General features: G+C 32.3%; 1 protein-coding gene across 1 annotated transcript in view; it reads right to left on the bottom strand.

Moving 5' to 3' along the window:
* Positions 1–15,090, bottom strand: part of TMEFF1 (transmembrane protein with EGF like and two follistatin like domains 1) — a 137,556-nt gene that overhangs the window by 41,758 nt on the left and 80,708 nt on the right. Inside the window, exons 5-6 of the mRNA XM_031969184.1 lie at positions 6,472–6,568; positions 834–982 (exon numbers count right to left, since the gene is read on the bottom strand). Coding sequence (XP_031825044.1) covers positions 834–982; positions 6,472–6,568 — 246 coding nt within the window. The remainder of the gene's footprint in view (positions 1–833; positions 983–6,471; positions 6,569–15,090) is intronic.

The following is a 15,090-nucleotide window of genomic DNA, read 5'->3' as shown; positions in this document are numbered from 1 at the left end:
GATAAAGGCAAAATACAAGGAGGTTTTAAAAAGAAATTGATTTTCAAAAGAAGGAAACAGAATTCCTTTACATTTTAAAGTCAGAATGATATATTTTTCTTAATAATACATTCCAGCCTCTGAATCCACAACAACATCTATGACAATAATGTAATAAAACAATAGGAGTAATGACATCCTCGAGTAGTCACAGCTCCTCCCTGGGTCTCAGTTCCCTCATCTGTAAAATGAGAGAGTTACCCTGGATGATTTCTAAGGACTTTGATTCTAAGTCCAGAATCTGTGTTTCTAACAAAAAAATGCAAAACTGTGTTGACTAATTTAACAAATGGTTATTAGATGCCTGTGGTGTGAAAGAACTATGCTAGGAATTACAAAGGTTAGAAATGAAACAACTCTCTTAAAGGAATTTATAATCTATAACATGGTGGGGGAGTAAGGATCATGAGTATATAGATAAAAGTAATAAAATAAATAAAAGTGATGGAGGCAAAGGAGAGAACCAAACAAAGTATCATAGGAAAACTGAAGGAAGGCAGAGCTAGAATTTTCAGATCTCCAAATTGTCTAACAATTAGAGTCTACTGAATAAATAAATGAGCAAAGAGCAATATTTCATCTCTTGACAAGCAAGTGAATAAAATCTATAAAGTATAACAAAACCATAAGAATACAAAGAAATTTCCATGAATTAAAATCCTGATTCCTATAAGAAAGTGGTATACTAATTAAAAGTTTCTATTTCCTCTCTTGGAAACTATTCAACTTTGCAAATAGAATTAAAGATCTGTATTATTTAGAAATTTTGGTAGAAAAATGAAATAAAAATTTACCTGTGCAATGTCCAAGATGTCTTATATCGATCTGTTCCTGTTTTACACATGATGCTTCTCTAACAAAGCATGGGTTGTTGTAGGAACTCCCATCAGAAGCACATACAGGATTAAAACTGTATCCACTGCAGTCTATGTTACACACACACCTATTGAAAAATATACAAACTTAGTCAAGCCTTAAAACAGGAAACCATAAAATTATTTGGAAGATTTTTGGAAACATATATTTGTATGTATATGTATATACATACATATATATATGATATATTGATTTTTTGTTGATTCCCCCCTTCCTTTTTTTCCTTAAAAAAACACTGTTATAAGGGATGGATATCTTGAAGAACAAAGGGACAGATATGGGGGAAATTTAGGCAATTTAAAGAGGTATCAAAAATGTATTTTTTTTTTAAAAATTAGACATTTATAAAGCAAAACATACATAAGATACAAAACAAATATATTCAAGGTCCACAAGAACTGGAAACAATGTAGTGATCAAAAAAAGTCTAAGAGTCAAAGACATGATAATATAAATGAAAATGCTAAATAATGTTGCTAAATACTGAGTAATCATAATGAATACTCTTAGAGATCTGGGAAGAGATCAAGAAATACATTTCCTTCCTTTCAGTAGATATTAGAGGAGTAGAATGTTGCATGCACTGTCAGAAGTGCTTATTCCATTAATTGGTTTTGCTTTACCTTTTTTTTTTCTTTATTGTAAAGTAAAGGTTGTTGGTGTGGGAGGATGAATATGTGGGGTATCTAGAAATGAATATGATGGAAAAGTCATGATGGAATAAAACATATTGAGAAAGACAGAGAGAGACAGAAAGAGAAAGAAAGAGACAGACAAACAAAGACAGACAAAGTCCTCAGAGAAAATAGCTTTGAGAAATACATGGGTTAATGTCTCATTTGTGCCTAAGATTTTATTCTCTGAGTCTATTTGCATCTCTGTATATATTTAACCACATTAGGGCCTGGGAAATGAAAAAACAAAAGCAGGAGTAATTTTTTATTGATGTTTAATATTTGAAACTATAGATATCTTGAGTTAAATGTGTTGCTTCTGGCTGACAGCTATGCTTGGGTTATCATCTCTTTACTAACTGTGCTTTATAAGCAAAGGTAGGTAAGATAGTGGGAAAATGATTGAATTTGGAGTTGGGAAATGTGTGTGACTCTTGGCTCTGTTTTTTGCTGTTAACTCCAACAAGTCATTTAATCTCTATGTATCTCTGGCAGTTTTTTCCATGAAGTTATTGATCTCATTCAGAGATATACTTGAGACTGGCATGTGTATAGACTCCATTTCTAATCATGTGATTAGAGACAAACCCTAAATCAGAACAATAAGAAATATGCTTATCTTTATTGTTGAGAAACAGTTATCAGCACCACTTGACATAATGAATTCAAAGGAAACATGTAAAAAGAAGCTAATTATAAATTCTGCATAATCAAATCTGAGAGTTTGATACTGAGGATAGAGAAACCAATCTCATCAGCACCTAATTCATGAAGAATTAGGAAAAAGGAAAAAGAATTGCAGAATTAAGTTTACTATATAGTTATGGTGGATCTCCATATCTCCAGAAGGATAGTGGATTTTTAATTAGAGGATCCAAGTTCAAATTCAACTACCCAAATGATTTTGGATAAATTTCTTTAGGTCTCACTTTTCTTATTTATAAAATGAGCAGGTTGCCTTTCTAGCTCTAAATTCTATGATCCTATATACCTAATTCACAAGACAGCAATAGTACTCTCTCATGATTTCTCTTTTCTTATTCTTTCATATTCTATCTTTCTGGTATAAATCACCATCTCCTCAGTGAACCTAAAAGTTTCAGTTTTAACCCAATCTCATAGCCATGACCTATTTATGAAAGTGAAATTTCTAGTTCAAGAAATGTTCAGCACTAGGATTTTTACCAAATGTCATTTTAAAATTAGTGTAATAATTAAAGTTCTTTGGTTTTGGCTAATTGACACCATTCCCCCTGCCTAGTACATTTGAGATATTTATTTTGTTAAGTAATATCTCGACAAATATTTTTGTTACAACTCAGAAATTAAAATCATTTTTGATGCAGAAGTCTCACTCCAATCATTCAGATTGAACTATGTTAATATCCCACTAGGACTGACACAGAAATAGTCACTTAGCAGCAGAATAAAATGTGAATTTAAAGACACAGAAGAATGTACTGCCAAATGTCTATACTAATGAAAATTATGCTTCAAAATTTCATTAAAAAGGAAAAGGAAGGTGAAGCAGATTGGTGTTACTATTAATAAGAAAAATACGAAGAAAGGAAAAACCATTAAAATTGAAGAACAATATGAAAATAGGGCTAAACAAACATGTGGAACATTTAATAAGACATTAATGGGAGGCAGGGGGGAAGAACCCCTTGCTACTATGTTAATGAGTATGCTGGGAATTTTTATGGGAAACAGCATTCTCTCTTAGAGAGGAATTAATGAGTGACTCCAGGTACACATATATGCAGATGACTTTCTATAAATATGGTACTCTCTCTACATAAATTGTCTTAAAAAGTCCAGAGTTGGTCCTTAATCCTATTATCTCTGATCATACCTTATTTAGAAATTCTATTTTAGCTATTTTTATACCAAGAAACTTCTTTTGTAATTCTAACAGGAGAAGGGAATATCTTCAATTTAAATCAAGTTATAGAGGAACTGAACTCTTTACAGAGTTGTGCCTTCAAAAAAGACCCTACTCTGCTGCAAAAATCTTCATGGATTCTCAACTATAGCAACTATCCATGTAAAAATTACTTGCCAATCTTTTATTTTTCACCCTGGAGCTGTTGAATATAAAAAGCACTGTGGAAACAGCAATAAAAGCTGTTGTTTCTTTTTTTTTTTTTTTTTTTTTTTGTTTTTTTTATGTTGTTTCAAATTAAAAAAAAACAACAAAAACACTTTTTTAAAAAAATTCATTGTTGAGACAGGTAGTGATACAGTGGATAAAGGCACACCTGAACATACATACACACACACACACACACACACACACACACACACACTAACAACACTCATTGAAAACACATTTTAAGAATTAATAGGTTATTATCTCATTTGTGCCTAAGATTTTCTTCTCTGAGTATACCTGTATATATTTATGGGCTTGATCCCTGAAAGACCAGATTTTAAATCCTGCCTAAGACAAATTGTTAATGACTGTGTGATCTTAGGCAATACACTTAACTTCTGAATGCTGACTTTTTCTGATCTATAAAATGAAGTGGCTGGATCTTAGAGGCTTCTTCCTCCTCTGTATGTATGAAACACTGATTGATAATACACTTAAAATTGCTACGTGACCTTACATGAACCACGATTCCTTATAAATTATTAATCTGTATTAAATTGGCACATAAAATTGAGAAGATTGTTATTTGCTCTGCTATAATCATTCATAATAATTAGTACATATAAATAATAATTATTATTTATAACCATTCAAAATTAATTTTTAGCGTAGGAGAGAGAGAATTGGTTTCCAACTCCCTTCCCAGATCAGTTGATCTAATCACAGAAAACAAAAAAGAGGAAGATAATAAAGGTAATGAGGTATTCACATGCAAACACAGGGCCAAGACATGCCTATGCCGTTATCTCTTAATAAAGTCAGAAGAAATTTTCATGATGGAATTAGAAGGAGAGGTTGCCATTGGTTGGTAAAAGTCTGGAACATGGTTACAGCAGCCTTTAAAAAGCTATGTTTGCTAACCCTGGAGAGGAAGTCCAGTCAGTGATAGCAGGAAAAAGCTTTGTGGAATGTGACCCCTCAAAAGGAGGATGGAGTTGGAACAGGGGAGGAAGTTCTCTCTCCTTTTTTCTCTAACAGTCACGGCATCTGGGAGCAATACTCCTTATTCATCAGAGTCTCAAAACCCAGTGAAATAGAGGAGTCAGAAAGTAAGTCAATGGAGGGAGCTTTATGAATATATCCAGAATTACTGGGAGAATCTTTTGTAGCTACTATTATTAGTATGTAGTTTATCTTGGTTGACTGTTAAAATAATCATACTAGTGAGTGCTCATGAGCACTCATGAATATTAGGAGTGTGGGCCCACAAAATATACTAGAATTTGCTAGAGATCTTCCCCCTGAAATCCCCCAACCCGAAATCCAAGGGCTATATTAAGGATTTTCTTCAACTACATTGTGGAGTCTTTCCCCAGGTTATATTGGGGTGCTTTGTGCATCTCAGTACCAAGTAAAGGAATTGTCATATCTAACACTTTCTGTCATGGATACCCTAGTATTTCAGGAATCTAGGAAAGAAAAATTAATTCTTTCCATGTCCTAAAGAGGCTACTACATGAAAAATTCATTTTTTAAAGTTAAGAATAACAAAGTTGAATTTTATTTTTAAAATCTCTGTTCCTGGTTATCTTTATGAACAATTGTAGGATGCTCTAGAGGAATGATTCTGGTAAGTAAAGCTTTTCTTGGTGTGATACAAAACATGTCTATAAAAACCATCTAAGCATGTCTATGAATCCTCAGCATCTAAATAATAGGTGATGGATCAGTGGTTTTTATCAGCAGCATAGGGAGCCACTGATCTGAGAATTCTCTATGCCAACACAGATTGCAATGCCTCTAGGACTTGGTAGATAAATCTTAGGAAGCTGCCAGAAGTACACAGAGATTAAATGATTTGTCCAGGGTCACACAATGAGTCACTGTTAGAGAGAGGATTTGTATCCAGGTCTTGATTCCAGTCCTAGAAATCAACATACTAGGACAACATTGCCTCTGTATCTATAAAATAAATAGATACAAATAAATTATTTAGAGCATTCTTCAATTTAAATTGATTTCCTCTGCCTTTCCCCATTTTCTTCCTTTTGTCCTGATTTTAACCTAGAGGATTTTTTTGGCTAGAGGATAAATCTAATTTCTCAAAATGTTCCAAAATTCCCAGATGTTGGTTGCTAAACTTTGAAATATATCTATCAGGTCTGCTTTTTGATGAAATGACTAGTATTTTTCTACAGAATAGACAATGAAATGAGAAAGCATTACCACAAATAGCTTTTTGTCTATCTATTTATACTTATAATCACACCAGGAAATATTTCTGTGGATTTTTTTTACATAAAACAAAATTATATTTCAAACATAAAAATTTGCTAAAAGTAGAAAATATAGAACTCTATTAATTTTAATGTGATTCTAAATTTAATTTGAATGGCATAACTCAAACTCTGTGGGCTTGTTATTATTCCTGCTGAGGCAGGAGTTTGTTATCTTTATTCTAATGCAATAATCCAGATAGAAAGAGTACCTGTCCTGCTGCCATCATAATTGTTCCCCATGCTTTATTAATTGAAGGCTAGCTGTGCATTAATCTGACAATGAAATTTAAGTAAGAAGATGTGAATTCTAGCTTATTAAACAAAAAACAATGAATTAGGAGGAATATAAGCAAAATAGTAGATATACAAATAAACATAAAAAATACACATAAAATATTAATAATGAGGTAGTGATATTTCCCAAAATTTAATAAAGATTTTTTAATAAATATTTTTTCTTTGTCTTTCTCTTAAAAACAAGATAATTCATTTCTTTCAGTTAACTCACCCAACATTTTCTGCATCTTCATCACACTCAGCTTTGTATTTGCAGGGTCCACACTTGGAATGCTTCCTGTGAACTTCTGCTCCTGACCCTTCTTCCTCTGTTTAAAGAGAAAAAATTGCATCTTCAAACAAAAATCTCCCTCTTTCATATTATACTTCATCAGCTCTTTCCAGCGTGCAATATCTCCAAAATTCTATCCAAATTCTACAAAACACCTTCCTCTTCTTCCCTTCTTTCCCTCACTTCAATTTTAATTCTACAAATGTCAGTATTCTGTACAATGCATTCTTTGAAAGATAAAAATGAAGTAGAAATATCAGTCTAATCCTGTTAGCCAGATATACACTGGAGCAATGATAATATTTGCAAGGACATTTATTAAACAGTTTAATCTGATGTTCATATTATTGCCCATCATCACAAAACTGGATGGCTAGATAGGGCAGTGAATGGAACACTGGACTGGGAATCAGGAAAACTTCTGTCCCCGAGTTCAAATCTACCTTGGACATTTCCTAGCTGTGTGACCCTGGCCAAGTCACTTTATCCTGTTTCCCTCAGTTTCTTCATATGTAAAATGAGCTGGAGAAGGAAATGACAAATCAGTCCAATATTCTTGCAAAGAAAACCCCAAATGGAGGTCATGAATGAACATGACTGCAATTAGAACCACTGAACTACTGTAGTCCCTCTCTCCCTTTCTTTCCCCCATTGCATAAGCTAAATCTAAAGCAACTGAAGGACTTTAGTACTAGGCCAATGTGGAGCCAATCAGGTTGCTCTCCAAATAGTTTGAAGGGGGCATCTCTGGTCTAATAAACAAGTTCTAGGAACCCCAAACCCCTTCAAGGATTCTGGGCTACACAAAAGAGTCCTAAAGGATAGTCTATTTTGTATAATGGAAAGAACACTCCGATATTTTCTCTGACACATACTAAATGTGTGACCTAGAGACAAATCCCTTAATTTTTCTGTATTTCTGTTCCCTCTCCTATAAAAAGAAATAAGAATACTCACACTACCTCCCACATAGATTTGCTGTGAAGAAAGTGCTCTGTAAACCTTAATAAATGAGAGTTCCTAGAATAATTGCCATTACTTCATAAAATAGAAGTCTACCAAGTAGGTCAGAAGTATCAGAGGGTGCACAGATGAAGGAAAAGCCTGAAACCAAACTACTTACTGGGAGATCTTTTGAGAACCAGTTTAAATTTGGAGATAAGTCAAATTCAAAATATACATTGATGAATATACTAAAATTTCTACTTCATTCTATAAAGGTGTCTTGGGCCTAGACTAGTACTGTGGTAAGGGTATTAAACCAATGGTAAAATGACAAAATCTTAGAATTTTGGATTTGTAAGGAATTCCATTTGTTCTGGAATTCTACTGATAACATCTGTGCTGGACAGTCATCTGAACACTTTCAGGTCCTCTTCTGAATTAGATTTAGTTCTTAGGAAGATCTTCCTTATATTATGCTGAAAATCTGCTTTAGTTCATTAGTTTTAATTTTGTTCCTTGGTACAACACAGGATATATTTTGCTCTTTTCTCTGTCAATTTTTCAAATATTTAAAAAAAGCGATCTCATCTTCCAACCTAATCCCCCCAAACAAGTAAATTCTTTCTTCTTCAGTCTAAATATCCCTTTAACTTATCCTCCTAGTGTCACATGATTTACAAACTCCTTGCCAATCTGATTACAATTCTACTGAAAATGTAGCAATTGGAACTGAACACAAACATGGTCTGACCAGTAAAGAGCATGTCAGAAATTTTTACCTCCCTTGTCCTGGACACTACATATCAGTGAAGGCTGGGTTTTGGCGAGGAGGGAGAGGGTTGGATAGCAATCACATCACAATATTGACTCAAACTAATTTTGCAATCAATTGAAACTCTTAGGCCTTCTTCATATGAACTGTGGTTAAGCAAAGGACTCCCTATATGTTAATAATTGTACAGTTGATTTCTTTTTTAAAAGGAAATGCAAAACTTTTAATTTTCATCTTATTTTGTTCCTCTCCATTGTCCTTTGGTTTACTCTCACCCTTAATTCATCAAAGGCTGTAGAATTCTACAATATTATAATTACAGAATATCTCTCTACTGAGTCCTAGCTTCTCTCCTAAACTAGAACAGTCCTAGATGACCAACTGCCTAATGAGCATTTTTATAAGGATGATGATCTCCAGCTCAATTTCTCCAAAATAGAATTATTATATTTCCCTATATACCACCTCCTTTTTTGTTTCAGACTTATTACTTCCCTAGGATGTGGAAACTCTCCCCTACCTCCCATCCCTACTGATGTAAATTGGCAATTTTCCTCTAAAATATAATTTCAGAGTTGCTTAGAACAGTGAGAGCTTAATTGATGTGCAAATGGTCACTGAAAAACTCAGTCTTCAATGGATCTTTGATTTCATTCATTTGACATTCTTACTAGCAATTCTGCTCACAACCCATCTTCCCTGATCCTCCAGTGAGACTCTTGGTCAAGAGTTCCTATAAGCTGATCATCATGTTCACTCAATGTGATAAAGGCCTTCCTCTCTTTCTCTTCACATCACAGGAGTGCCAGTTAATCATTCTAGTAGCCCATGGTTACCAGGATAGTTGTTATTCATCCTTCATTCTCGAAGAGGATCAGTGGGTGGTGACTTAGCTTACAAGTGAATTGTATTTAATTGAGGTAGAGCTGTGCAAAGTCATCAGCCCCACTCTTTCATGGAAATCCAGTATATGTGAGAAGGATTTTAACTCATGTTTTAACTAACTTTAAGGCTTTATTCACTCCATCCACTGATTTTAACTTATGTTTTAACTAACTTTAAGGCTTTATTCACTCCATCCACTCATTTCCTTTAACTTTACTATATTTAATCTTAGTTAGGAAGAAGAAATCCTCCTCCAGTTGTTCAGGTGTTCTAATCTTTTTCCATTAAGGTTTTATAGTTTTCTTTATAAATATCTTATGGAGTACTTAATAGATAAATACTCATGTGATTCATTGCATTAACTTTTGTACAAAAGAAATCTTTTTTCCCCATGATTTCTTCCTAGTAGTTTCTTAAAATTGGCATGTTGAATATGATTGATTCTTGTGTCTTTAATTTATTTTCTCTTGGCTTTTGTTGATTTCCTTGGATTGCCTATATTCCCTTCTTTTGGTTAAGATGTGCATTCCTGGGGATAAAAGTCCCTGTAAAATGGAGATCTGCAATTATGCTACAGCTTAGTCTTAATTCTTTGGAGTACTAAGAGATTAAGTGGCTTCCTAGGTCAACCAATCTATATATGTTAGAGGTCTTCCTGACTCTGAGGACAGTGTTTTTTCCATTATACCGAGCTATTATACTATGTTGTACATTCTATAGTAATCTTTTCATTTCTTACTTGTCAATGCTTTTCATTCTAAAATATACATTTTTTATAACAAATTTTTTATGTTAAACAAAAATGGCTAATGTGGGTATCTTTGTTCTGTCTTGATTTGAAGACAGGGAATGTCTTTTGCTTTTTTTTTGTAACTTTTGTACTTAGCACTATGTCTGGCATATATCAGATGCTTAATAAATATTGATTTTTTGATAGATTAATTTGAGTGGAATGCCTCTAATATTAATACATTGCAAATAATGTTTAGTCTTTATTTGGCTATTATTTCTTGTCACCTCTCTAATTCTATTCTTTTTTAAGGTACTATTTTCTAAAAATCATAAATTTTTATTAAATGGTTTTCAGTATCTATTGATGAGATCATATTATTTTTGGTATTTTTGTTGATAAAATTGGTTATATTAATCTTTTTACTAAATAATATTGAATTATTCTTTAATTTCTGGCCATATCTTACTTGGTCATTATTAAGACAGTATAGTACAATGGAAAGAATACTACTGGGAGTCAGGAGAAATCATGAAACAAATTTGACTTCTGAAACTAGCTGTATGGCTTTAGGCAAGTCATTCATTACCCAGTTAAGTGATGTGGTGAATAAACCACTAGTCCTAGAATAAGGAAGACCTAAGTTCAAATATGAGCTTAGTCATCTACTAGCTATGTGACCATGGGCAGGTCACTTAACTTCTGTTTACCTCAGTTTCCTCAACAGGGTTAATAATAACATCTACTTTGAAGAATTATCATGAGAATCAAATAGATAGTAATTATAAAGTGCTTAGCCCTTTATATGTGTGGCTTACTATGTGTGGCAGATAGTAAGCATTATTCAAATGCTAGCTATTATTATTGTATTAAAATTCTCTGGGCCTCAGTTTCTCCATTTGTAAAATAAGGATAGTACTTACTGAACAGGTTCTGTAGGGATCAAACATGTTAATGTAGATAAAATTTCATATGCAGCTATTACTGCTTCATTCTGTTTGCTAAAGTTTATTTAAGATTTTTGCATCTATATTTATAAGCCTATAATTTCCTATTTAAATGATGTTTTTGTCTGGTTTTGGAATAATTATTACATTTGTCATGTAAAAAGAATTGCACAGAATGTCATCATTTCCTATGTTTAGAAACACTCTATAATAGAGGAACTATTTGTCCCAAGATCATTTACATATTTTTCCTGTGAACTCATTTAGCCAAGATAATGTAAGGAAAGAGGAGTAATAATTTTCCATCATGCCATAATGTGGAGAGTGCAGCATCTAGATTTAGGGAAAACTCAGTATCAAATCTGGTTCATATATTTATTTGATCATGGGCAGATTGGATTCTCTTGGATTCTCAATTTCTTTACTTGTATAATGCACCTCTGTACTTGTGAAGTAACCAGTATCTTCACTATATGCTTCACAAAATTTCTGTGAGAAAAATTCATGTCTAAGCACAAAACATACTTCAAAGATGTTAATTCTTTCTTTAAAAATCATTTTATCCAAGTTGCCTATTTCCTGGTGAAATGATTTGAATATTTTATGTTTTTGTAAATAAGCATTCATTTCATTTAGTTTCTCTAAGTTATGAATATATGACTTTATAAAAAGATTTTTAAAAAGAATATTTTTGCACAAACAAGAAGTAATTTCACCATACTAAGAACTATGGTTCCAGTTGAGCAGACTGGTCAGTATAGGATAGTCTGCAATGGGTAGCCTCTTAGCTAATGAGAAAACCCAAGCAATGGTCACTTGGAATAAGAGTCTGTTACCATAAGCTATCCAACAAAGACTATGAGGAAGGAAATATGTCTAAGGTGCCAGAACAAGTCAGCAATGTGATGGTGAAGGCATCCAACGCAAGAATTTAAGAAGCTGGATATCCCAACAGGTATAAGATTGTACAAAAAGAATGACAAAAAACTAGATCTGCTAATTGTGATAAGGGATTAAGCCATGACATGCAATGTTAACTTAAGCTTCTCTGTTGGTCTGGAGCAAGTTTCACACAGACAGCTGCCAGTCACCACTACCATTTCCTGCATGAAAAACAGCTTTATTTTTACATTAAGAGCCACCTGATTTATGGTTTTATTTTTTTTATTTCAGTCTTATTTTTCTTTCTCTTAATTTTAATAATTCATGTTTTTTCTCATTTAAAAAACAATTATCAACTTTTATTACTCTTTCTGAGAAACTAACTCGATTTCATCAGCCCAATTTTAAAAATTATTTTATTTGTCTGTTGCTGGTTTTTTTTTAATGGTTTCCTTTTTCCTATTTTCCTTTGTTTTATTTCTTTGGTCTTCTCATAAAGCCTTATGATATATGTCTTGATTCAGACTTACTGTTGCTATAAACTAAAATTGGAATGTATTGAGGATAAATCAGACTGGTCAAGGAAGTTCACCTAAAAGGATCGAGGAGAAAGCACTAATGAGAGGTATCAAGGGGAGAATTCCTTAGAGTACTCCAATTCATTTTACAAATGAGGAAACTGAGGCAAACAGGGTGAACTGACTTGTTCAGGGCTCCCACGCTATTAAGTATCTGAGGCTGGATTTCAATTTAGGTCTTCCTGATTTCATGTCCAGAGCTCTATCCATTACATTACCAATAAATAAGTATACTCAAGCAAACTAAAGCAATACACTGGCCATGTCTAAAACTATACAGGGACACATTTTTAACCTTTTACACCTCTAGGTCATCAACTCTGCCAAGAGGATTCATTTTTACTCTTTTGAAGTCATGATTTGTTATTGCTTTGATCAGAGTTCTTAAGTTTTTCAAAAGTTGTAGTCATTATATAAATTATTCTCCTCATTCTGATCACTTTATTCTGTATCAATTCATAGAAGTATTCTCCCCAAGTTTCTGTGAAGATGTAATTATTGTTTCTTAAAATTTATTAATATTCATTTATATTCATATATTACAATTTGTTCAGCCCTTCCCCAGTTAATGTATACCCATTTTTTTTTTAGGTCTTTGCTATAACAAAAGTGTTGCTATAAATATTTTTGTGCATATGGATTCTTTCCTTCTGGTTTTAATATATTTAGGCTATACACTTAGTTGAAGGATATATACAGATTACTGACTTTTTGTATGTAATTGAAACTTGATCAAAACTGACTAAAACTTTATTAGTGGCCTTTCCTTCCGTCTTGAACAATTGACATTTTTATTCTTTCATTAATTTTGATAGATATATATGAGATAGAACCTCAGATTTTCTTTTATAAACATATAATAATATAATAGGTATCATTTATGTGCCAAGCACTGTGTTCAGTTAATAAATACTTTCTTTCAATATAGGAAGGTGATTTAAAGCTCTTTTTTTTATATGGTCTTTATGTTGTGCTCATTTTTTAAAGAACTGCCATCTTTTGACTACTTATCTATAAGGGAATAGTTCTTGTCCTTATATATTTGCATCAATATCTTATATATTTTGAATTTTAGAATTTATCAGAGGAACTTACTGAAATTTTTTGCCTACTTAATTATCTACTAATTATTGCAAAATTTTTCTTGTGCAAAAGCCTTTTGATTTCATGTAGTCAGAATGATTTTATATTTTATTCTCATTTCTTTTCCTTGTTTGATGATGAACCCCCACCTATCTACTTTTGTGAAAAGTATTTCATTTTCTACTCCTCTAATTTCTTTACAATGTGATCTTTTATATTTAGTCATATCATCATTTTGAACTTATAATTTTAAGTAGTATAAGAAGCTGGTCTAAGCTTAATAACAGCTTGAGTTTTCCCAATAGTTTTGCAAATAGAGAAGCCCAGTAATTATTGTTCTTGATTTTTATCAAACTATAGCTTCTGATTCCTTATGACCTAATCTGCTCCACTGATCAACTATTAAAATTTAAGATCAGTAACAAGTAATTTTGATGATTACTGCTACGCAATATAGTTTAGGATTTTAAGCTTCTTTCATTTCTATTTTTTCCCCATTATTTCCTTGAGACTCTTGATGTTTTTTACTTCCAAATTTGTCATGTTGTTTCTTTCTACATAAAATAATCCTTTGATCATTCAATTGGCATGGCAATAAATCTGCATACAAAGTTAGGTAGTATTTTCATTTTTATTATGTGATGTGGAGAATGGCAATGAGTGATCAGTCCTTAGAGCATGCACAATATGCTCTGCCTGGTACCAACCCACTTGGGAGGCTATTAAGCGTGCTTTGGGGCATACTTAATGGAGAAGCTCTTTTAACATAAAGTGGTATATATTTGGTCAAAAACTTTTCTCACATTAATTAATATATGAATGTGATTTTTATTGTTTTATTCTTGAAATAGCCTATTGTGTTTATAGCTTTCTTAATGTCAAATGAACTCTGCTTCATTCCTAGTATAAATTCAATCTGATTACAGTATATAATCTTTGTGATGTGTTGCTGTAGCCTCTTTTTTATTATTTTAATTATTATTATTCTAACATTTATTAGAGAATGAGTATTTGTCTATAATTTTTGTTCTGTGCTTTATCTTGTCCTGACAATATTTGTCTCATAGGAGTTTCATAGTTTGACTTCTTTATTATTGGGGGGAAAAAAAGCAAAAAAAAAAAGTGTTATATGTATACTGGAATAAACTGTTCTTTTTTTTTTTTTCTTGCAAGAAAATTGGGGTAAGGGACTTCTTCAGTTCCTTCCAAAGTCACACAGTTAGGAAATGTTGTCTGAGGCTAAATTTGAACTCAGGTTCTCCTGACTGTAGGCCTGCTCTACCCATTAGCTATCCTAAACTGTTTCTTTAATGTCTTATACGATTCACTTACTTATCTGGGCTTGGGTTTGTTGTTTTTTTAGTTTTTGGAGTTTTTTTGATAGCTCGATTATATCTTGTTCAGTTTCCCTGAGTTTGAGGATCTATTTCTTGTTCTTTTAATTAATATTTTTCATAAGTATCCATCCACTTTACTGATTAATTTTGTTGGCAGATAACTGAGCAAAATAATTTTAATAACTTCCTTTATTTCTTCTTTATAATTGTGGATATTCCTTTTTCTCTTCTTATTTGGTTAATTAATTTTTCTTCTTTTGTTGTCAAATAAATAACTTGCTTACTTTAAAAAAGAAATATGTTCCTAGTTAAATTTATCAATTCAGTGAATTTATTCATCTTCATTTTTATTTCTTCTGTGTTTTTCTTATTTATATGTACATAAATTGGTTTTTATGCT

Source organism: Sarcophilus harrisii, chromosome 1 (genome assembly GCF_902635505.1).
Source record: "Sarcophilus harrisii chromosome 1, mSarHar1.11, whole genome shotgun sequence".
Taxonomy (NCBI): Eukaryota; Metazoa; Chordata; class Mammalia; order Dasyuromorphia; family Dasyuridae; genus Sarcophilus; species Sarcophilus harrisii.
The sequence above is the reverse complement of the archived record's forward strand: the minus strand, read 5'-3'. Positions and strand labels throughout refer to the sequence as shown.